General features: G+C 51.6%; 2 protein-coding genes across 10 annotated transcripts in view; one reads left to right on the forward strand and one right to left on the reverse strand.

The window, feature by feature from the left end:
- The first annotated feature begins 542 nt into the window (after positions 1–542).
- On the forward strand, positions 543–1,719 carry CEBPD (CCAAT enhancer binding protein delta). The gene has a single exon (XM_076005331.1). The coding sequence runs from the start codon at positions 606–608 to the stop codon at positions 1,380–1,382; it is 777 nt and encodes a 258-aa protein (XP_075861446.1). The 5' UTR covers positions 543–605; the 3' UTR covers positions 1,383–1,719.
- Positions 1,720–2,669: 950 nt separating this feature from the next.
- SPIDR (scaffold protein involved in DNA repair) overlaps positions 2,670–23,645 on the reverse strand; it is a 484,225-nt gene continuing 463,249 nt past the window's right edge. For all 9 annotated transcript variants that reach the window (XM_076005324.1, XM_012790018.2, XM_076005325.1 and 6 more), the window contains 4 exons: positions 11,500–11,593; positions 7,849–7,963; positions 7,498–7,551; positions 2,670–3,247 (listed from right to left, as the gene is read on the reverse strand). In XM_076005324.1, coding sequence (XP_075861439.1) covers positions 3,038–3,247; positions 7,498–7,551; positions 7,849–7,963; positions 11,500–11,593 — 473 coding nt within the window. In that variant the 3' untranslated portion in view covers positions 2,670–3,037. The remainder of the gene's footprint in view (positions 3,248–7,497; positions 7,552–7,848; positions 7,964–11,499; positions 11,594–23,645) is intronic.

Raw genomic sequence — 23,645 nt, forward strand, 5'->3', positions numbered from 1 at the left:
GGCTCGCGCCACCCGACGCTCTCGGGGCTGCTGGGCCAAGGCGGGCGCCGCCGGCAGGTGGCGGCCGAGGGCGGCGCGGCGGGCGGCGGGGCTCTGCGGCGCGTCCGGCGGCCGGGTGCGGGCGCGGCGGCGCCAGCGCGTCTCGGCCGTCCGCTCGGCCGCCGGCGGGGAGGCCGCGGCCCCGGCCCGGGCGCGGCGGAGCGTCGCGGGCCTTGGCCCGAGGCCGGCGCGGGACCGGGGAGCGCCGCGACCCGCAGCCCGGAGGCGTCCGCGTCTGTGCGGCTCCGGCCGCGGGAGGCCGCGGCAGCCACGCACGGCCCCGCCGGCGGGCTGCGGGCCGGGCAGCCACGGCCGGTTGTGGCCGGGCGCGTCCGCACCTGCCCTGCCCGCACCGGGCGCCGGCGGGCCCCGGCGCGATCCCGGCGCGGCGCGGCGGGAGGAGGGAGGCCGGCGTGCGGGAGGGAGGGCCGTTCCCGGCAGCGCCGCCTCCCCGGCCGGCCGCGGGTCGGGCGGCCCCGGCGGGGCGGGGCGGCGCGTCAGCCCGGCTAGAAAAGGCGCGGGGCCGGCGGGGCGCAGCGCACGGGACGCGAGCCGCCCGACCCGCCATGAGCGCCGCGCTCTTCAGCCTGGACGGCCCGGCGCGCGGCGCGCCCTGGCCCGCGGAGCCCGCGCCCTTCTACGAGCCGGGCCGCGCGGGCAAGGCGGGCCGGGGGCCCGAGCCGCCCGCGCCCGCGCCCGCCATGTACGACGACGAGAGCGCCATCGACTTCAGCGCCTACATCGACGCCATGGCCGCCGTGCCCACGCTGGAGCTGTGCCACGACGAGCTCTTCGCCGACCTCTTCAACAGCAACCACAAGGCGGGCGGCGCGGGCGGCCTGGAGCTGCCGCCCGGGGCCCCCGCGCGCCCCCAGGGCCCCGCCGGCCCGCGCCCGCTCAAGCGCGAGCCCGACTGGGGCGACGGCGACGCGCCCGGGTCGCTGCTGCCCGCGCAGGTGGCCGCGTGCGCGCAGACCGTGGTGAGCCTGGCGGCCGCGGGGCAGCCCACGCCGCCCACGTCGCCCGAGCCGCCGCGCGGCAGCCCCGGGCCGCCCCCCGCGCCCGGCCCCGCGCGGGAGAAGGGCGCGGGCAAGCGGGGCCCGGACCGCGGCAGCCCCGAGTACCGGCAGCGGCGCGAGCGCAACAACATCGCCGTGCGCAAGAGCCGCGACAAGGCCAAGCGGCGCAACCAGGAGATGCAGCAGCGGCTGGTGGAGCTGGCGGCCGAGAACGAGAAGCTGCAGCGGCGCGTGGAGCAGCTCACGCGGGACCTGGCCGGCCTGCGGCAGTTCTTCAAGCAGCTGCCCGGCGCGCCCTTCCTGCCGGCCGCCGACGGCCGGTGACGCCCGCCCGCCTCGCAACGACCCATACCTCAGCCCGACGGCCCCGCCGGGCGCCGGCTGCGGCCCCCGGACGCGGGAGCGAAAGGAAGCTGCAGCCGGGCCTCCACCACTGAACTGCGAGAGAAGCTATACGTGGTTGTTTCCCCTTAAATTATTTTTGTAACGGTGGCTTTTTCTACATCTTACTCCTATTCATGCAGCTAAGGTACATTTGTAAAAAACAAAAAAAGACTTCAGAAAGCCCTTTGTATTGTAGATAAGAGGGAAAGACTGAGCATGCTCACTTTTTTATATTGATTTTTACAGTGTTTGTAAGAATAAAGCAGCATTTAAAACCGCCCTGCTTCCTGTATTCGCGGTGACTCCCGCATAGGGACGGGCGCGGGTGCATTCCAGGTGCAGGAGCACCCGGGAGACAGGCGACAGGAGTCCCGCGGAGGAACGAGTTTCTCAGAGGCGAGGTCTGCTTTGCAACATGCCTGCGTCTGCCTCCGTATGTTGTATTTAGCTCGCCCTGCGCGGCGCAGCGTGACCGAACTAGTTGAGCTAGTAGCTCTCCAGTGGAAGGTGCTCGCCAAAAAGTACCCAGACTTGGGGAGGGGCTGGCTGATTTGGGGACCCTGCTGAGGACAGCCAAAGAGCTCCCTAACTAGATGGCTGCCGGAAGGGTGAGGTGGTGTTGGAGGTTTCAAGTTATCCAAAAGCTTGTCACAGTCATCTTGGGCTCTTGTGGGACTTTCACTTTCCTCAGTCTTATGGACAATGTCAAGTAGATTTTCAAAGTGCGCAAAAAAAGTACAAAATAGTCATGTAGGAGAGGAAAAGGGCAGTCACAAAACTACTTAAAACTGGCTATCTTGCCAGTAACTGTAATGTTCCAAGGTTTAATCCAAACAAAGCTATCTGCCTTTCCTCCCAAGAAAACTGGGTATTAGGCAGCTTGTCTTGGTCTTGGGCTGCTACGTGTATATTATGTAATTAATTAACCCTGGCCTGTCATGCTTATATTGCTATACGTAGGGAAACACAAAATCTTTAGTGTCCAAAGATAATTAATTTGTGGTTTAAATCTCTGTGAACAAAGCAAACTATAACTGACTGAAGTTTGTAATCTTTGCTCTGTGCATACATTACCCAGCCTGATTGAACAGGGCTGTGGGGGTGAGCCGTCTGTATCAGTGCAGCTATGAGCACCCTGACTAAGTTATTTACACTTTATGGGTAACAGTTTCACCTCTGACATAGTTCCCCAGAACATTTTCCCCAAAATTTTCAACTGCAAAATGCTTAAGTCTGACATTTATTGTGGCACAACAGCAGCATCACATACAGGACAAATATTTGAGCTTTGCCAGGAATTCTTTGAGGGAATGTTAAAACAATTACTACAAGAAAAACAATGAATCATGGTAAAATTTTAAATACTTTAAAATTACAACTGAACAAATTTTTTTCTGCTAAAATATTGCCTAATATAAAATTAAGGCCTCAAGTTTAAAATTCAACATGTTCCTGAATTTGCAAGAAGGTAATAATAAAACCGTAGAGAAAGAATTTTGATTTTCATTTTGCAAAACCATTTTATTAACGTTTGTCCCAGGACAATCTAGTAAGTTTCATTCCAGGATCATAAACTACATTCACTCTGTCCACAGCTAACAAGTAACTGCCCCATCACTGCTCCCACCCTTGCCGCGGGTCGCACGCAGATCCCAGGGCAGGGCGGCGTCCCGCGCAGGCGCCTCCCGCTCCGGCAGCGCGATCTCCTCCAGTCCCACGCAGCGGGTCGGGTGGGCGGTTACAGACCGCACGAAACAATTCAGCGGCCCCACCTCCTTCCCCAGGACGCGCTCCACCTCGTAACTCTGCAGTGATAAAGGCACACTGGTTAACGCAAACGGGGCTGGCCTGGACGTCCTGTTCCCAGCAACACAGAACGGCCCAGCGCCAGGGCAGAGGCCTGTCCCCAGCCGTGACCTTTCACTCCCCGCGGCTGAGAACAGCAGCAGGGAGGAGAAATGAAGGACTGCTGTAAAAGCCCCACTTGTCGCGGCCAACTTTCCTCTGATAGCCGACTTCTGCTTTTACACGAGGCTCATGGACAGTGCCTCCTGATGGCGGTTTCACTGGATGTCATGACAAGCAACCCCCAGGCTCAGGGAAGGGCCCGGGGCGACATGCAAGGGCCCTGCTGGGAAGGCCAGTGCCTGCAGCTGTCTCCACTTCCTTTGGGACACTTCCCCAATCTAGCAACACTTCCGGTCAAAGGATTTCCTGGTACTTTGCCCCAAACTTCCCTCCTTGATAGGATCCCATTTTTTTTTAGAGTTACACTGGGCTAAACAGCTCTTTCTGTGCTGGAGTCACGAGACTGAGCTTTTTCTTCACATTCTATTTGGTTCATCCTGGGTGAGTTTTATCTCTAGATGAGAACACAGGCACGGGGTGGGCTGGGAGGGTGTGGTGTGCCCCTATAGATCAAGCTGCAGAGCACCTGCTGTTGGGGCTGGGCCTGAAAATAAAGAGAAGCTCAAAAGCATTGAGGTAATTACCTCTTTGGCCTTGGGGAGACTGAGCCCTAGAGGGCAAGGCCACTCACAGAGTAACTTCACAAGCGCCCCTCCCGCCTCCTTGGTGCAAGGCCTGGACAAGTCTCTGCAGCAGTTGCGCTCGGTCTGTATCCACCACTGAGTGTCACGGCAAAGAGACTGAGGCTGGAGAGGCCAGACAGTGCGGCCAAAGCAGGCACGGTCTGCGGCTCCTCGGCGCCCTCCCACCAAAGGCGGGGACTGGGGGGTCTGGACTGGCCTGGGCGCCTAGCTTCTCAGGGACAGAATGCAGTGGAAGGAACACCAAGTGACATTTCAAGCTTGGCTGGGAAAGGTGCTCGGCTTCCAGCTGGCCTCTGCCCCACGCACATGCGGTGAGGGTCGGGCCGCAGCCCTGCCAGGGCTGACCAACTCGGCCCAGTCTGCGGACGGCCGAGGCCCAGCGGAGCAGAGGGGAGCTGTGCTGGCGGAGCCCTGTCCGCACTGCTGGGCTGTGTGCAGAATAAATGTTGCGGCCACTGAGTTTTGAGATGGTTTGTTTTCTAGCAATGAATACCAGGATCAGTCTGGGATGCGAACACAACCCTCGTGCCAACTCACCGGATACTTGCATTTTCCCATTTGTAAGACGGGCATGGTGTGAAATACCTAGCCTGTTCAGTGTGCCTTGTAAAGAGTTTGGCTTCCTTGGTGAGAAGGTGGGAGGTGGCGACCCTGAAGAGGTGGCGGCGAGCAAGACAGAGCCCCACGGCTGCTGGCCTGGAGAGAGTAGCGGCCGGTGCAGGCCAGGGCCCCGTGCGCGGCGCCCGAGTGCAGGTGGGAGAGCAGGACATTCTGCGTCTCAGCGGCCGTGCGTGCGTGCGTGAGCAGAGGGCCGGCCTCTGTGCTCTTCTGGAGTGAAAGTGCGGAATTCTGACTTGAAAAACAGTCAGCAAAAAGTCATTGCTTTTCAGAATGTTAGTTTTGGCTGTATCATCTATAAATGGAGTTCAAATTATAAATCTTTTATATCTGGGGAAAATTAACATGGGGAGGTTAAGATAATCATACCAGCAAACTCACATGCACTATTCATTTGAATGTATATCTGCATATGTATAAAATGTGTCTCTGTTTTTAAAAGTCACAAGATACATATATGTTCTTTTAACTTTTCCTTTTCTGAAAGCTAAGGAAACAAACTTCAAATTCCACATCTCTATAATGTTACCATTGAGAAATGACATGTATGACAGCCAATCCTATTGCTTGCACATCTGTAGCTAGACTACACTGAAGCAGAGGTATAAAACTTAACACCCATGTGTCTTAACCAGAAACAGTACATTTGCTCCAGGGAATAGAGCGACGGCTTTTGTGGAAAGCCCTGATTTGATTCTCTGGATTTTGGTAAATGTACATTCTCACCCAGAAAACAGACAGAATCCAGACTGGTGACCCTAAGCTGATGTCTTACACCCAGGCCCTTTGGATGCCCATTTTCTATTGGCTTCTCTCGAGGCCAGACGTAAAGAACCAATTATCCACTTTGAATAAGATTAGGGTCTGGGTAAGGGGCTTCCTAAAATGTGCACCTCTAGGCTCAGAACTTACCCTCAGTGGACCCTCAGTCCACTGGGTAGACCCTAAAACCAGAGCACCCACTGTGGGAACACCTGGGGCTGTTGCCACCCTGTGCACACACGCACACAGCACACCCAAGCAGACACATGCACACAAGCGTGTGCACGTATGCACTCATGTACACATACTGTGAAGCTCTTTATAAGCAGGGTTTTACTTACCGGAACATTCTAGTGGACAAGTTAAATGAGTGGGAGGAACAAGTTGCCCTAGCCAGAAGGAAACCAAGTGAAGGAGGGAGGACTTCTGCCAGGGCTTCCTGGTCTCCAGTCCCTAAAGGGTGGTGGGGATTGTCAGGGGCATCAAGCGCCATCGACTGTCCAACACTGGGGGCTTCTTGAAGCCACCCTCCTGCGCAGCCACAGCTCTGCCGGGGGACCTGCCTGCCATGCCTACGTGTGACTAGTTTTGTTTAGGTCATGAGTTTTGATTCATTCTGTTCTGCGTTCCTGAAGAGGAGCGTTTCCTATCCTATGCTTCCTCCAATGTCTTCCAGCAAGATGCATTCCCTGAGAGCCCACATGCGTAGTCTTTAGCACCTGCCCGAAGCCCCGCCTTGGAAACCTCCATATAGTCAGCCCTGGCAGCACCCCCCTTTCCAGCACTGCCTCTTTCTTCCTTCTTCCTGCCCCCAGGAGCTTGAGGAGGAAGCAAGGAATCAGTCAACAGGCACCACTGCCTCGCCACCTGCTGCCACACACTGAAACCCCCATGAGAACCGAGACACACACAAGGGCCTGCGTGCACAGCCATCTGGGCTGGCCCAGCTCTGCTAGGCGGCCGTATCTGTGGGGATAACGGCGACTCCCCTGTGTGGGGTCTGCTGCTGGGAGCCCTGCTCTCTTCATCTCGCTGGCAGTGCAACATGGACTCTGCCTTGCTGGGACGTGGGGAGACTGCAGGAAGAAACACGAGAAAAGCAGGGAGCACAGTTCTTGGCCCGTGTAATCACCGGCTTATGCACGGTCGGACGCTCGCTCATGAGCCTCCTGCAGCCTGGGCCACGCTTCGGCTCCCACCAGTGCAGTGGCAGCTCCGGCGAGGGTTCCGAGCTGGAGCTCGGGGTCACCAGGGACCTTTCGCGTCAGTAGGCTCTACCCCAGGAGGGAGCAGAAACCCTCCAGAGCACCACAGGCAATGCTACTGCCAGGTCAGGGCTCACAGCCTCGGCCTCCGACTGGTGATCCTCAGAGGTCCTGTTTGTGGGTTTATCCACATTCCAGTTTAATCCCGACTCTGCCAGCCGTGGTTTAGATGAAAGAGGGTCAACTGCAGTGCCTCTGAGGTGCAGGGGAAGACAAGGGCAGGCAGGGGTGGGTGGAGGAGCCTTCACAGTATGGATCCAGTTTCATAAATTCTGGCTGGAATCGGGCCATGGGGCCATTGGAAAAAGACACCTTATATTCAGTGGAGCAAAGGGCTCCTGGGACAGTCACCCTCCCTCAACGGCACCAGCCCGGAGGCCGGCCCAAGTGGGCTCCCTGGGTGTGGACCCCGTTCTGGCCACAGATGCCTCTACGGTGTGTTTAACTGCCTTGCCAGGACAGAGGCAGCATTCCCAAGGACATCTCATTTGTGAGGGCCAAATCTCGAAAAGGCACTTTCCGACGCCACTGGCCTATAACTTATGCGTTAGGTGGTGCTTTTCTTGGAGGGGCACAGCACACTTTTCTGAGCCTCCCCACAGCAACTCTTGGGGCAGGCAAACCAGCTCTGAGAAGAAGCAGTGGCGTTACCAGTTAATCAGAGTCTGGAATACCCAGCAATTAAAAACAGTGTCTTAGCCAATTCCCTTTTCTTAACAGGACACCATGACAGGAAGGACTCTGATCTCAGGACTATGCTGCTGATCAAAGCCAGGGGGACAGATTCCTGCCTCTCCCTCCAGGTTGAGCTGCGGTGACCTCATTTCCAAAGAGGGGCTTCCCCTGGGGGGCACTTACCCCGTCCTCGCAGGCGGCAAACCTCAGCAGGGACGCGATGCTGCGCTGCAGCAGCTGCAAGAGCAGGAAACGGGCGGCGTTAGAGTCCCGTCAGCAAGTGCTCGGTTACATGACTCCTCACCAGTCCTCAGCTTCTGCCTCAAAGCCTTGGGTCAAACCTGACTTTTGGGTCACAGCGCGGAGAGACTTCATTTGTGAAGGGTGCATCCTCCCTGTCCCCAGGGAGACTCCTCTGGAAAGAGCTTGGGGTGCCAGTGCTGCCCGCCTGGGAGCCAGGAGCTGCCCCCACCCCCACCCCCACGCCCGGCCCTGGCGGCACACAGCCGACACGCGCCCGGCGCCAGCTCCTACCTTGACCTTCACGCTGCACTGGGGTCTCGAGGGGCAGTCCAGGAAGACCTGCAGGTGTCTCTTGACAACAGGAGACGTGACCGCTCGGGAACAGTCCCCGCAGGAAAAGGCGGCCCTGGCGTGTGAGACACGGGGCCAAAGCCCAGAGAAGCACAGTCAAGAGCTCCTGCAGGAACGCCTTTCTAACCAGCACGTGTGCTGGCAGAGAAAGGGTCACTCGCAGGCGCAGTTAGTCGGCTTCGGCTAACAGCCGCTGGAGGCCGTTGAGGGGACCCTTGGCAGAAAAACACGTGGGTTGGCGGGGACGGCCCAGGGCTGGAGGCTGGGGGAGTGGGGCCGCCTCCTGGGGCCTCCCTCAACGCACTGCAGCTCCTGTGCCCACCGGGCACGCCTGGATCGCCGCCCCGTCTCTTCCGTGCCAGCCGTGGTGACTGCGTTCCGACGCCACCAACCCAGGGCTGTCGAGGACACACTTGCTGTTTGCTCCTTAAGAAGCAGAAAGTTAACGGGGTTGCCCCTTTGGCCACATGACACAGTGTGCGCTGGAGGCCGCAGAGCTGACTCCACAGGGCGGCCCAGAAGCAGGCTGCGCCCGCGGCGAACACTCTGCCCTCCCACAGGCCGAGCTGGGCGGCAGCAGTGTGCCTCGCTTCTTTTGTTCCGTGATATAAAGGGGTGCAAATGTTTCTGTAGCAAGGATAGCTTTTGCAGTGCTTGAGTCGTGGGCGTCAGTGTGCCCGTCACCCAGTGCTCCTGTGCCCGCCACGCAGTGCTCCTGTGCCCGCCACGCAGTGCTCCTGTGCCCGTCACGCAGTGCTCCTGTGCCCGTCACGCAGTGCTCCTGTGCCCGTCACGCAGTGCTCCTGTGCCCGCCACGCAGTGCTCCTGTGCCCGTCACGCAGTGCTCCTGTGCCCGTCACCCAGTGCTCCTGTGCCCGTCACGCAGTGCTCCTGTGCCCGTCACGCAGTGCTCCTGTGCCCGTCACGCAGTGCTCCTGTGCCCGTCACGCAGTGCTCCTGTGCCCGTCACCCAGTGCTCCTGTGCCCGTCACGCAGTGCTCCTGTGCCCGCCACGCAGTGCTCCTGTGCCCGCCACGCAGTGCTCCTGTGCCCGTCACGCAGTGCTCCTGTGCCCGTCACCCAGTGCTCCTGTGCCCGTCACGCAGTGCTCCTGTGCCCGCCACGCAGTGCTCCTGTGCCCGTCACGCAGTGCTCCTGTGCCCGTCACCCAGTGCTCCTGTGCCCGCCACGCAGTGCTCCTGTGCCCGTCACCCAGTGCTCCTGTGCCCGCCACGCAGTGCTCCTGTGCCCGTCACGCAGTGCTGCTGTGCCCGTCACCCAGTGCTGCTGTGCCCGTCACCCAGTGCTCCTGTGCCCGTCACGCAGTGCTCCTGTGCCCGCCACGCAGTGCTCCTGTGCCCGTCACCCAGTGCTGCTGTGCCCGCCACCCAGTGCTCCTGTGCCCGCCACGCAGTGCTCCTGTGCCCGCCACGCAGTGCTCCTGTGCCCGCCACCCAGTGCTGCTGTGCCCGTCACCCAGTGCTCCTGTGCCCGTCACCCAGTGCTCCTGTGCCCGTCACCCAGTGCTCCTGTGCCCGTCACCCAGTGCTCCTGTGCCCGCCACGCAGTGCTCCTGTGCCCGTCACCCAGTGCTCCTGTGCCCGTCACCCAGTGCTCCTGTGCCCGTCACCCAGTGCTCCTGTGCCCGTCACGCAGTGCTCCTGTGCCCGTCACCCAGTGCTCCTGTGCCCGTCACCCAGTGCTCCTGTGCCCGTCACCCAGTGCTGCTGTGCCCGCCACGCAGTGCTCCTGTGCCCGCCACGCAGTGCTCCTGTGCCCGTCACCCAGTGCTCCTGTGCCCGTCACCCAGTGCTCCTGTGCCCGTCACGCAGTGCTCCTGTGCCCGTCACCCAGTGCTCCTGTGCCCGTCACGCAGTGCTCCTGTGCCCGTCACCCAGTGCTCCTGTGCCCGTCACCCAGTGCTCCTGTGCCCGTCACCCAGTGCTCCTGTGCCCGCCACCCAGTGCTCCTGTGCCCGCCACCCAGTGCTCCTGTGCCCGTCACCCAGTGCTGCTGTGCCCGTCACCCAGTGCTCCTGTGCCCGTCACCCAGTGCTCCTGTGCCCGTCACCCAGTGCTCCTGTGCCCGTCACGCAGTGCTCCTGTGCCCGTCACCCAGTGCTCCTGTGCCCGTCACGCAGTGCTCCTGTGCCCGTCACCCAGTGCTCCTGTGCCCGTCACCCAGTGCTCCTGTGCCCGTCACGCAGTGCTCCTGTGCCCGCCACCCAGTGCTCCTGTGCCCGTCACCCAGTGCTCCTGTGCCCGTCACCCAGTGCTCCTGTGCCCGTCACGCAGTGCTCCTGTGCCCGTCACGCAGTGCTCCTGTGCCCGTCACCCAGTGCTCCTGTGCCCGTCACGCAGTGCTCCTGTGCCCGTCACCCAGTGCTCCTGTGCCCGCCACCCAGTGCTCCTGTGCCCGTCACCCAGTGCTCCTGTGCCCGCCACGCAGTGCTCCTGTGCCCGTCACCCAGTGCTGCTGTGCCCGTCACCCAGTGCTCCTGTGCCCGTCACCCAGTGCTCCTGTGCCCGTCACCCAGTGCTCCTGTGCCCGTCACCCAGTGCTCCTGTGCCCGTCACGCAGTGCTCCTGTGCCCGTCACCCAGTGCTCCTGTGCCCGTCACGCAGTGCTCCTGTGCCCGTCACCCAGTGCTCCTGTGCCCGTCACCCAGTGCTCCTGTGCCCGTCACGCAGTGCTCCTGTGCCCGTCACCCAGTGCTCCTGTGCCCGTCACCCAGTGCTCCTGTGCCCGTCACCCAGTGCTCCTGTGCCCGTCACGCAGTGCTCCTGTGCCCGCCACCCAGTGCTCCTGTGCCCGCCACCCAGTGCTCCTGTGCCCGTCACCCAGTGCTCCTGTGCCCGTCACGCAGTGCTCCTGTGCCCGTCACGCAGTGCTCCTGTGCCCGTCACCCAGTGCTCCTGTGCCCGTCACGCAGTGCTCCTGTGCCCGCCACGCAGTGCTCCTGTGCCCGTCACCCAGTGCTGCTGTGCCCGCCACCCAGTGCTCCTGTGCCCGCCACGCAGTGCTCCTGTGCCCGTCACGCAGTGCTCCTGTGCCCGTCACGCAGTGCTCCTGTGCCCGTCACCCAGTGCTCCTGTGCCCGTCACGCAGTGCTCCTGTGCCCGTCACCCAGTGCTCCTGTGCCCGTCACCCAGTGCTGCTGTGCCCGTCACCCAGTGCTCCTGTGCCCGTCACGCAGTGCTCCTGTGCCCGTCACGCAGTGCTCCTGTGCCCGTCACCCAGTGCTCCTGTGCCCGTCACCCAGTGCTCCTGTGCCCGTCACCCAGTGCTCCTGTGCCCGTCACCCAGTGCTCCTGTGCCCGTCACCCAGTGCTCCTGTGCCCGTTAGGCAGGGTTGCGCCCCCCCTACTTATTATTGTTTTTTCTGTTTTTCTTTATTCTCCTGATTGGTAATAAAGGAGCTGAGGACAAAACCCAGCTTTCTCTTTTGAGGCAGGAGCGGCTGCAAAAACCAGCAGAAATCACTGCTAGGAAACGGTGCGCGGCTCCTCCTTTCCTGCTCCGCAGACGCCGAGATGCCCAGGAGCCCGGGCTGGGTCGCTGCCTCGCCCTCAGGCCCCGCCCTGCCCTCACCTGTCTTCTGGCCTCTGTTCCAGTCTCCCGCTGCCGCACTGGTCACACGCGGGCCACGAGAAGGCCGTGCTCTCGTCCACGCCGACCACCGTGCCTAGGAGGGAGGGGAGAGTCACCTCTCGCGCCGCCCTCCCCACCCTGCCAAGCACAGGACGACCTGCGAGGCCCCACGTGGCTTTTTTTTCTTACTTAGGAGTTTGTATAAATGTTCCTAAGTTTTTTGTAATTTCTTCTTGTTGTCTAAATAAAATTATAACAATAAACAGTTTTAAAACTTGCCTAAATACTGCTACCTAACCAAGTATTTTTGTTTTTGCTTGATCTGTTGTGATCTTTTCCCAGGTGCGTATGTATTTAATCCTGCAGTCAAACCACCCGTGCCCATCTCGTTCCACTTTCTCGTTCAGCTTCGGGCTGCTGTGAGCTGCTGTGAGGATTGGTATCCATCCCACTGTCATCTCACTGGAGTGTAATGTCACAGCCCTTCAACCATTCCCCACCCTGGACACTTAGGTCTCCAGGTCACTTCAGGGTGTGGCTGTGAATATCTCTGTATATTAAGGCCTCTTCTGTGCTGAGGCCCTTCGAATTCCTGTGTCAAAGAGTATGATATTGGAGACGTAGAAAAATACATTTAGAAAGTGTTACCCAAAAGGACTTTCTGATTTACACAGCCACAATTCTGAGCATTGGTTCTACTATACTTTTACTAACACCATCTTAACAATTTGTCTCCTGTGTAACAAAATTGTTTATTTTAGTTTCCATTTCTTTCATGAAGAAAGATAAATTTTATCTTATTTATTTATTTTATTTTATTATTTATGTTTTAGAGGTGGAGTCTTGCTCTGGCACCCAGGCAGAAGTGCAGTGGCATGGTATATAGCTCACTGCAAACTCCAAATCCTGGGTTCAAGTGATCTTCTTGCCTCAGCCTCCCAAGTTGCTGGCACTACAAGCATGTGCTGCCATGTCCAGCTATTTTTTTATTTTTTGTAAAGACAAGTTCTCAATGTGTTACCCAGGCTAGTCTCAAACTCCTGGGTTCAAGTGATCCTCCTGCCTCAGCCTCCCAAAGTGCTGGGATTACAGGTATGAGTCACTGTGCCCAGCCAAGAAAGCTAAGTATTCTTATTGGCATGTTAATACCCCCTATTATGTGATTTCTCTTATGTCCCTTATTGCCATCGTGATTAAGGATACTGAAATTTCTTTTGTACTACAAAATCTGTGACTATTATTCAAGCAACAAATAACCATATGATGCTATTTAAGTGTGGGATATATGTGCGGTACTAGAAACACAAAGACGAATGCTGTAATCTCCACTCTCTGTGACTCCACAGTCTGGTTGGGGAAGCAGATAAATAAAAAATGCGTAAAAATACCATAAAAATTGCTAAATGAGAAATAGAAAAGTCTATGGCCACACCCCCCTGAGCACGCCTGATCTCATCTGATCTTGGAAGCTAAGCAGGGCCAGGCCTGGTTAGTACTTGGATGAGAGGAATGAAAAAGACCCCTAAGAAGCACAGCAGAGATGCTCTCTGGACTGGCCTGAGGGTCAGGGGAGGCCCCTAAAGAAGGCAGTGAGGTGGGTCCACAGGCAACAGAGCTGGCCAGCGTGTCCTGGCCACCTGCACATCGCGGCGGGCTGGGGCCAGCGGGCATGGAGGCAGGGCAGGCAGCACCCCGTGAAGCTGGCAGAGCCTCTGTGACTGAGGGTCATGCCAAAGATTGAGAAGGAATGGTTTTCTCGGATGTGTAGCATTACAGATATCACCTAGATACACTGATAAATCGCAGACTGTCCTTGTTGAAAAGTGGTAAAATCAGATGTTTGAAGAAAAAGATGTGGAATATTTAGAAAAACAGAAGAGTCTTCCTTCTCATTCTTGGAGCAAAACATTTTATTCCCCACTAGAACAAGCATTAGGAGAAAATTTATCTTTAGAGGATAAAATAGAAGCATGAGAACTGATAGGCTCAGTTATTAAAACACACTCATGCAATGCATACTTGAACAACTTTTTAAAAATGAAAATCCTGATTTTGAAAAGGCTGCCCCAGCTAATGACATTGTCCTTGCAAATCTAATCAAAACTGGTCAAAGGGATGAAAAGTCAACTCAATAAAGGCTCATAATGCAGCCGGAAATGAGTGTGACTAGTCCACAGCAGGCAGATGCGCGAGGAGGCACGGGAAGAACTGCGTGGCGGAGCCCCCAAAGCCCAGAGTGCGCCCACAGTGGCCAAGCACCCCGGCTGTGGCCCAGCATGGGGCTGGGCTCGCTGGTTTACCAGTGCTTGGTAAATGACTGTTAAGGGAATTAATAAAAAGTAGACTGTTACCAGCCAAACTTACTTTTTACCCTAGGATATCCGTGGTTGTTAATAGAATTTACATTTATATGGGATTAAGCAATTTCCTTCCAATTAGAGAACAAGGCAAGAGTTGAGGAAATGTGTTTCATCGAAGGTCTAAAAACCATTGGAAATATTTTCTGGCAACCCTAAACAAATTTCAAGGGATGTCTAAGAAGTCTACAATTAAACTGCTAGTGTCTATAATACTCACTTAAATGAGCATCAGAAAGGAAAAAACAATTTTCGTCAGGGTGGAAGGCTGTGGCACTACACTCATCAACCTGCCTGCAGTGATATGGGGGGCCTTCACTCTGTCCTATGTAGAGGGATCCCTAGTAATTAGGCTTAGGAAAAACATCACAGAGTTATTACAACTTCCTTTCCAAAAGATGCTTGCAAACGGTCCTAAGGGAAGCACCTCAGCTGCAGGGCCACACTGGGCCAGCCCGGCCCTCACTGCAGCCTGGGCCATAGTTTCCTTAGTAACCTGAGCTCTCCACTATACCCTCCTCCCCCTACTTCCTGGATGAAAAAAGTTGGGGCTCACAATTCTTTTCTTCTATTTAGAGGCTGAAACCTGTTTGAAGACAGGACTTTGCCACCCCTTTCCACAGACACATCTGCATAACTGTGTGCTTGGTGCGCTCGCACCACAGCGGTGTGCGAGGGAGACAAAGTCAACGCTGCAAAACTGTTATATCACAGACAATAAACCAGAAAGAAGCCCTACACCCTCCGGAGCTGCTGCTCAGGGAGTGCAGAGATGAGAAGGCCAGGCGCCATGAGCAAAGCCATCCCTGAGCTTGGACAGACACAGGGAAGTTGCCAGTTCCCAGTGAACCACTGCTTCATGCTTGGAATTCATTCAGGGCCCTTTCAGTCCCTGCTCAGAGAAAATGCTCAATATGCAGCTGTCTGAGCCCCAGAGGCTCAGTGCTGCGGAGGCTCCCACGCGGGCTTCCCGCAGATGTGCAGGCGCCTGCGGGCAGCCACCGCTGAGGCCTGGCCAGGAGGGCAGAGCAGGGCAAGGCGCCGAGGCTGAGAAGGGGCGCCTGCTGCTGTCGCAGAGCAGTGAGCAGCCGCCTCGTGGGTTGGTGAGTTGGAGCGGGGCAGGTGCGGCTGGCTGGGCGTGCAGGGCCAGGACGCTGGGGACGGTCACTGCCTAGCTGCCACTTTGCTATGGGATTCCTGTGTGGGAGGCTCAGCTAATCTTTGCTATTTTGAAGCTGGCCTTTGTTTTCTCTTAAAGCCCAGATGATTGGTTCTTATCAGGGGATCTGGCAGCACTCAGTCCTACCTCTCCGATAACAGTCTGTTAAAGATCCCTCAGGCCTGCACACGGGCCAGCAGGGCAGCTCTACAGCAGGCCCGGAAGCAGGGGAGACCCACAGAGAATGCTGTATGAAAATGGTGAGAGGCAAGGAAAATACGTCAGAAATTTGGATCTATATAAAGAAAGAACATTAGAGAAGGGATAAATGAAGGCAAAACAAAATCTTTTACACTTCTTATGCTAAGTTGATCTCAGAGATAACAGTTTGTTTACATAATAAACAATAATGTATTCAGTGATTACATCCCTATGGGCAAGTGAAATGAATGACAGCAGCATCATAAGGGATGAGAGGGAGGAACTGGGAACACTATTTGTAAAGTGGGACAGTGTTATTTGAAAGTGGACTTCATTGGTTTTAATTGTATATTGCAAACTCTAGGGCAACCACTAGAAAAATTTAAAAAATAAGTATGATTGGTATGCTGAGAGAAACAAGCAAATGGAATCATAAAAGATGTTCAATTAAGATGAGAAAAAGCAGAAAAAAAGTGGAAGGCAAAAAAAGAAACAATGGGGCAACTAATAATAGAAAAGTGTTAGGCTGGGTGCGGTGGCTCACGCCTGTAATCCCAGCTCTCTGGGAGGCCGAGGTGGGCAGATTGCTTGAGGTCAGGAGTTCGAAACCAGCCTGAGAAAGAGCAAGACCCTGTCTCTACTATAAATAGGAAGAAATTAATTGGCCAACTAAAAATATATATAGAAAAAATTAGCCGGGCATGGTGGCACACGCCTGTAGTCCCAGCTACTTGAGAGGCTGAGGCAGGAGGATTGCTTGGGCCCAGGAGTTTGAGGTTGCTGTAAGCAAAAGCTGATGCCACGGCACTCACTGTAGCCTGGGCAACAAAGTGAGACTCTATCTCAAAAAAAAAAAAAAAAAAAAGAAAGAAAGAAAAGCGTTATAAATATGGTCAATATTAATTCAATTATGTTAATAATCACTTTAAATGTGAATGATCTCAATACACAAATTAAAAGAGACTATCAGAGTGGACATAAAACAAGAACCAACTATATGTTGTCTACAAGAAACTTCCATTAATATAAAGGTACAGATAGATTAAAAGTGAAGAACAGAGAAAGATATACCATGCTAACACTAATAAGAGAAAGCTGGTGTAGCTATTTCAATTTCAGAGAGAGCAGATTTCAGAGCATAGAAAATCACTCTAGATAGAAAGGGGCATTACATAATAATAAAGCAGTCAATTCACTAAGAAGACATAACAATTTTTAATATGTATGTGCCCAACAATAGAGCATCAAAACACATGAAGCAAACTGATAGAACTGTGAGGAGAGAGAAACAAATTCACTACTATGGTTGGAGACTTCAACACCCCTCTGTCATTGACTGACAGACCCAGCAGGCAGAAAATCGGGAAGGACAGAGTTGAACTGACAGTACTATCAGTTAACAGGATTTAACTGACATTACTGAATTCTTCATCCAACCCCAGCAAAATACATGTCATTTTCAAGCTCACATGGAACATTCGCCAAAACCATACTCGGGGCCATAAAACAAACCTCAACAAATTTAAAAGTATAGAAGTCATACCACAGAAGAACTAGAAATCAATAACAGAAAAAAGAAAACATAAAAATATTTACAGTTTAACATCACATGAGTCAAAGAAAAAGTCTCGAGAGAAATTAAAAAATATTTTGAATGAATTAACAACACATATTAAAATTTGTGGGATGTGCTTAGAGGAAAGTTTATAGCACTGAATGCATATATAAGGAAAAAAAGATCTAAAATCAATAATCTAAGCTTTCATTTTATGAAATAAGAAAAATAGGAGCAAATTGAAACCAAGAAAAAGAATAAAAGCAGTAATGAAAACTAGAGCAGAAATCAATGAAATTGAAAACAGGAAATCAACAGAGAAAAATCAAGAAACCTAAAATCTGGTTCTTTAAAAATTTAAATAAAGGCCGGGCGCAGCCGCTCACGCCTGTCATCCTAGCACTCTGGGAGGCCGAGGCAGGGGGAATGCTCGAGGTCAGGAGTTCAAAACCATCCTGAGCAAGAGTGAGATCCCATCTCTACTATAAAGAGAAAGAAATTAATTGGCCAACTAATACATATACAACAAATAAGTCGGGCATGGTGGCACATGCCTGTAGTCCCAGCTACTCAGGAGGCTGAGGCAGCAGGATTGCTTGAGCCCAGGAGTCTGAGGTTGCTGTGAGGTAGGCTGACGCCACGGCACTCACTCTAGCCTGGGCAACAAAGCAAGACTCTGTCTCAAAAAAAAAAAAAAAAAAGAATTAAAAAAATCAATAAAAATTGGTAGATTTCTAGCCAGGCTAACCAAGAATAAAAACATATAAATTACTAATTTATATGACATATAAATTACTAATATCAGAAATAAAAGGAGTTCATCTTTACTGACACCATGGCATTAAAAGAATACTAAAAGAATATTATAAAAAATTCTATGCCTCAAAATTTGATACCTTAGGTGAAATGGATCAATTCCTTAAACTATACGATCTATCAAAACTCACAAAAGGAGGAATAGACAATCTGAATAGGCCTATATCTATTAAAGAAATTGAATCTATAATTAATAACCTTCCAAAACAGAAAGCGCTAGGCCTAGTTCACTGGTGAAGTCTACAAAACATTTAAGGAAGAAATTACAACAAACTTCTATAATCTCTTCCAGAAAATAGAAGCAGAGGGAATACTGTACTCTTCAACTCATTGTCTGAGGACAGCATCACCATAGCAGCAAAACCAGACAAAGACATTACATGGAAGGAAAACCACAGACTAATATCTTTTATGAAATAAATGCAAACATTCTCAACAAAATATCAGCAAATCTAATTCAACTATATATAAAAAGGGTTATACACCACGACCAAATGGGATTTATGCCAGGTATACAAGGCTTGTTCAATATTCAAAAATCAATTAATATAATCCATCCTATTAACAAGCTAAAGAAGAAAAATTATATGATCAGATCAATAGATGTAGAAAATGAATTTGACAGAATCTAACACTCAGTTGTCATAAAAATCATCAGCAAACTAGGAATAAAGAGGGGCTTCCTCAACTTGCTAAAGAACATCTATAAAAAACCAACAGTTGGAACAAACCTATGTGATTAATACAGGATAATAGCTGAGAGCAGAGCAAAATTGGATTAGATGAATAGAGGCTCCAAAAGGAAGATTACAAAGGAAAAGGATAACTCCAATGATTTGATATCATTTTTGAGTTGTTAGAAAAAAATTTGGTTGATGTTCAGGCAATGCCAGGAAAATGAAGGTCAATGGAAGTCTCCAGGAAAAAATGTCATACAAGAAAGGAAACTGAATGTGGTATCCCATCTTCCTATACAGTAAACATATTTAGACAGGTTGAGCACCTCCAATCTGAAATCCTAAATCCAAAATGCTCCAATGAGCACTTCCTTTGAGCATCATGTCAGCACTCAAAAAGTTTTAGAAGGTGTTTGGAAGTTTGGAAGGTGTTTTGGAGGAAAAGGAAATGCTCAACTGGTATGTATACTGCAAATATTCCAAAATCTGAAATATAAAACACTTGAGTCCCAAGTATTTCCAATAAGGGATACTCAACCTATATAATCACAATTATATAAATACCATTTATTGATTTTCACCTTTGAGAATCAATCTGTAGATAAGATGTGCAAGGCTTAATTATGGTGATAGAACAGAATGTTTTCAGTCTTAACAATACAAAATGCAAAAGCAAAGGTAGGTAGGTGGAAAGGAAGCGTGGAATAAAAGAAGGGCAGGAGAGCTAATATTCTTTTCTTTCAAAGTGATACTATCTTTAGCAGACAGAACAACAAACAAATAACGCCCCTACAGCTAACATTGCACTTAATAGTGAGAAACTACATGGCTTCCCCTTAAGATCAGGGACAGGGCAGAAATCTCTCTCACCACTGGTATTCTACATGGTACTGGTAGTCCTAGCTAATTCAGTAAGACAAAAAAAGAAAATAAAAGGTAAATATACTGATAAGGAAGAAATAAAGCTGTCTTTGTTCACAAATGATGTATTTCAAAAGAAAACTGAAAAGAAACAACAAAGAAACTACTGGAACTACTAAGCGGTTATAGCAAGGTTACAGGATACAGGGTTAATATTCAAAAGTCAAATGTTCTCCTAAATACCAGCAATGAACACTTGGAATTTAAAGTTATTTTTAATACCACTTACATTAGCACCAAAATAAGTGAAATAATTAGGAATAAATCTAACAAAATATGCACAAGATCTATATGAAGAAAGTTAAAAAACTCCTCTGAATGAATCAAGATATAAATAATGCAGAGATATTCTGTGTTTATGGCTAAGAAGGCTCAACAGTGTTAAGATGCTAATTTTTCCCAACTTGATATACTCAATGCAATCCCAATCAAAATTCCAGCAGACTGAATGCAGACTCAATTTGTCTCAAAATTCCAGCATACTCACTGCAGACTCAAATTGCAGACTCAATGCAATCCCAATCAAAATTCCAGCAAGTTAATTCGCGGATATTGATTGTAGAAATTGATTCTGAAGTTTATATGGAAAGGCAAGACAATAATAAAGAATAGCCAAGACAATACTGAAGAAAAAGAACAAAATTGGAGGACTGGAACTACCCAACTTTGAGACTTTACTATAAAGCTGTAGTAATCAAGACAGTGTGGTACTGACAAAAGAAAAGACAAATATATCAACAGAACAGAATAGAGTGCCTCTATAGATTGACCCTCATAAATTTAGTCAACTGATATTTGACAAAGTAACAAAAACATTTCAATGGAGAAAGGATAGTCTTTACAACAAATTGTGCTGGCAAGGTGTAGTGGTTCATGCCTGTAATCTCAGCATTTTGGGAGGCTGATGCAGGAGGATCACTTGAGGCCTGGAGTTCAAGACTGGCCTGGGCAACACATAGTGAGACCCCATCTCTAAAAAATGAAAGAAGGAAAAAATTAGCCGGCGTGATGGTGCACACCAGTAGTCCTAGCTACTTGGGAGGCTGAGGTGGGAGGATCACTTAAGCCCAGGAGGTTTGTGTTTGCAGTGAGCTATGATAACACCACTGCACTCAAGCCTGGGTGACAAAGCAAGACCCTGTCTTTTAAGAAACAAACAAACAAATAAAAAGCAAACAATACCCCCTTAAATGGTGCTGGAACAACTGATATCCATATGCAAAAAACAAATCTAGATAGACATTGCACCTTTCATAAAAATTAACTCAAAATGGATCACAGACTTAAATGTAAAGCACAAAACTCTTAGAAAGAAAACACAGGAGAAAATCTAGGTGACCATAGCTTTACGATTAGTTTTTAGATACAACATCAAAAGCATAAATCACAAAAGAAGAAATTGATGTGGAACTTCATTAAAATATAAATTAAAACTTATGGTCTGCAAAAGACACTGTGAAAAGAATGAAAAGACAAGCCACAAAATGTGAAAAATATTTGCAAAAGATATTTCTGATAAAATACTGTTATACAAAATATACAAAGAACTATTAAAATTCAACAATAAGAAAATGAACAACCTGATTATAAAATGGGTAAAGGATCTCAACAGACATATCACCAAAGAAGAGAAATAACCATATGAAAAGATGATCAATGTCATATGTCATTAGGAAATTGCAAATTAAAACAATGAGATACTACTAAATATCTATTAGAATGGCAAAAATCCAATATACTGACAACACCAAGTGCTGGCGAGGATATGGAGCAACAGGAATTGTCATTCATTGCTTGTGGGAATGTAAACTCTGGAAGGCGGTCTAGCAGTTACTTACTAAACTAGACGTACTCTTACCCTATGATGCAGCAATAGCACTCTTCGGTATTTACCTAAATGAGTCGAAAGCTTATGTCCACACAAAACCCCACACATACATGTTTATATTAATAGCAGTTTTACTCATAATTGTCAGACTTTGGAAGCAAATAATGTTCTTCAGTAGAAGGATAAAAACTGTGGTGCATCCATGCAATGGAATACTGTTCAGTGCTAAAAAGAAATGTGCTGACAAGCCCTGAAAAGACATGGAGGAACCTTGGATGAGTATTGCTACATGGAAGAAGCCAGTCTGAAAAGGCTACATACTGTGTGATTCCAACTATATGACATTTTGGAAAAGGCAAGACTATGGAAACAGTAAAAAGATCAGTGGTTGCCAGGTATTAGGGGGTGGAGGGATGAGCAGGCAGAGCACAGAGGATTTTTAGAGTGGTGGAACCCTTCTGTGTGATACAGTAATGGTAATGGTGTATACATGGCATTATCCATCCGTCAAAACCAGCAGAACTGGACAACAGAGGGAACCCTGGCTCCCCTGAACATGAGGGGCATTGGGACCCTTGCTCCCTGAGTGTGGGGCTGCTGGGGTGCTGGGGCTGCTCTGGATGTCAGGGGGGGTGGAGCCCTAGCTCCCTATAGTGTGGGGAGCACTGGGCCCCTGGCTTCCCCAGGTGTGGAAGACCCTGGTCCTGGCCCCTCCAGCCTGGCTTCTAGGGCACTTGCCCATGGTTAGCCCAGTGCTCAGGCTAGCTGTGGCTGCTCTGAGAACCCCCTGCTGCTGGCTTTGCTGGGACTGGCCAGGCACAACTGGTGTTTACATCCCTTCTAAGACACTTGGGATGGCGGGGCTGCCTCCCTGCTCAGGCCACTGGCGTGACCTGGGGCTCCTAGGATACCTATCAACGGACTTGTTGCAAGAGGCCTAGAACCTCTCCTCAACAAGCCAGTGCAGCCTGTGCTCACGCTGTCCCTGTGCCGCCATGCCCCACCTGGAGCCAGCCCCGCCTGCTCACCCTCAGACTTCACCTGCAGCTCTCGTATAGAGAGGACCTGTGGGATTCTCCAGCTTTTCTCTATTAAAAAGGAGCCAAAGATAAGGAAAATAGTTTAAGCATATTTATTAAGCAAATCAGAAAGGAAAAGGGCCTAATAGAAATGGCTTAGTCAGGAATATAGATCTTACCAATTTATAAGATGAGGGCAAGAAAAAAAAACTTTTCATCTTAATACAAGGGAAAAACATGAATCAAGCAGAGCCTGTTTGCTCTACTGTTTAGAAATATTGTTCTCCACCTCTGGAAATAATACCTGAGAAACTGCAGTCACAGAAAGAGCTGCTTTACTTATTGAATTTGCTGTTTAGATTGGGAGAGCACCGCGGCAGCACTGGACACGCGTGTGGGTCCCTGTGACCCCTTCGCGGCAGAAGGGGGGCAAGGGTGGGATCCCACGTGCACGCCCGCTCGGCCGGGCTGCTCCAACCTTGCACCAAAGCGCAGGCCCAGGGTGCAGCTGTGGGGGCCGCACGCCAGGGCGTCCCAGCTCCTGGGGTCCTTCCATGTGTCAGCACGTGGATTCCGGGCTGGGACCTGTGCAGATGCTCTCGGTTAAGGCCAGTGCCAGGAGTACCTGCCCCGAGGCCTCCGTCCCATTAGGGACGTGCTGCATCCAGTAAAGCCCACCAGGCAGGCGGCAGTGCACTCGCCCAGAGCAGCGCGGATGTACGGCAGCCCATGCAGCTCTCCTTCCGACGAGTGCGTGCTTCAGGGTCTGAAATACTCATCCCTGGACATCTAAGTCTGTCTCGTGCTACCACAAACAGAGCTGCACGATCGATCACACTACCTGTGGTTTACTTTAAAAATACTTAGTTCTCACCCTACATGAAGGTCCAGTTAGAGCCAGGTGGTGCTTCAGGGTGGTGGAGCCTCATGAGGGGCTCCCAGCAGCCGCCGCCCTGCACAATGCCTCAGAGGCAGGCTCCCTGGCCTGTGACCTGAGGAAGTTCCTTCAGCATACCAATGGCCAAGCCCTGCGGAGAGAGGAGACCTGCCTCTTCCTGCATGTCTGTGGCACTCACTGGCTGTAGCAATGGGTTAGGGAAACCATCCTTTGGGAGCTAGCTCTTTTGGTACATATTTTCTCATAAAACAGTGCTCCAGGCACTGGCAATTCTTATGGTCACTCTGCAGCCTAAGCCATGTGGGGCATGGCAGTGACTTTCAGACACTGAGCAGAGAACTCCAGAACTCCACTGGGGGCCGCTTAGTCATCCTTCTTCCGCCTCTGAGCCCCTGACCAATCTTGGGTTCTGGGACAAGTGGGGCAAGGAGGGTGGGAGGAGAACAAGTAGCAACCAATAAAGAGAATAAAGGTGGAAGTCCTTACAGAGCCTCTGGAGATCTGCAAACTCAGCAAGTTGCCTGCCGGTGATTGGCAAAGGCACAGGCACGGCGGCGCATGCCCTAAAGGAGTGAGGGAGTGAGTGGGTGAGTGAGTGAGTGAGTGTGTGTGTGTGTGTTTGTTAGTTACACAGGTCTGCACTGTGGCTCTGTCCCCACAGCCTGACCACTTGGGGCACCTGGGGGATCCCTGTCTGCACTGTGGCTCATTCCCC

The sequence above is a fragment of the Microcebus murinus genome, chromosome 7 (assembly GCF_040939455.1).
Source record: "Microcebus murinus isolate Inina chromosome 7, M.murinus_Inina_mat1.0, whole genome shotgun sequence".
NCBI lineage: Eukaryota > Metazoa > Chordata > Mammalia > Primates > Cheirogaleidae > Microcebus > Microcebus murinus.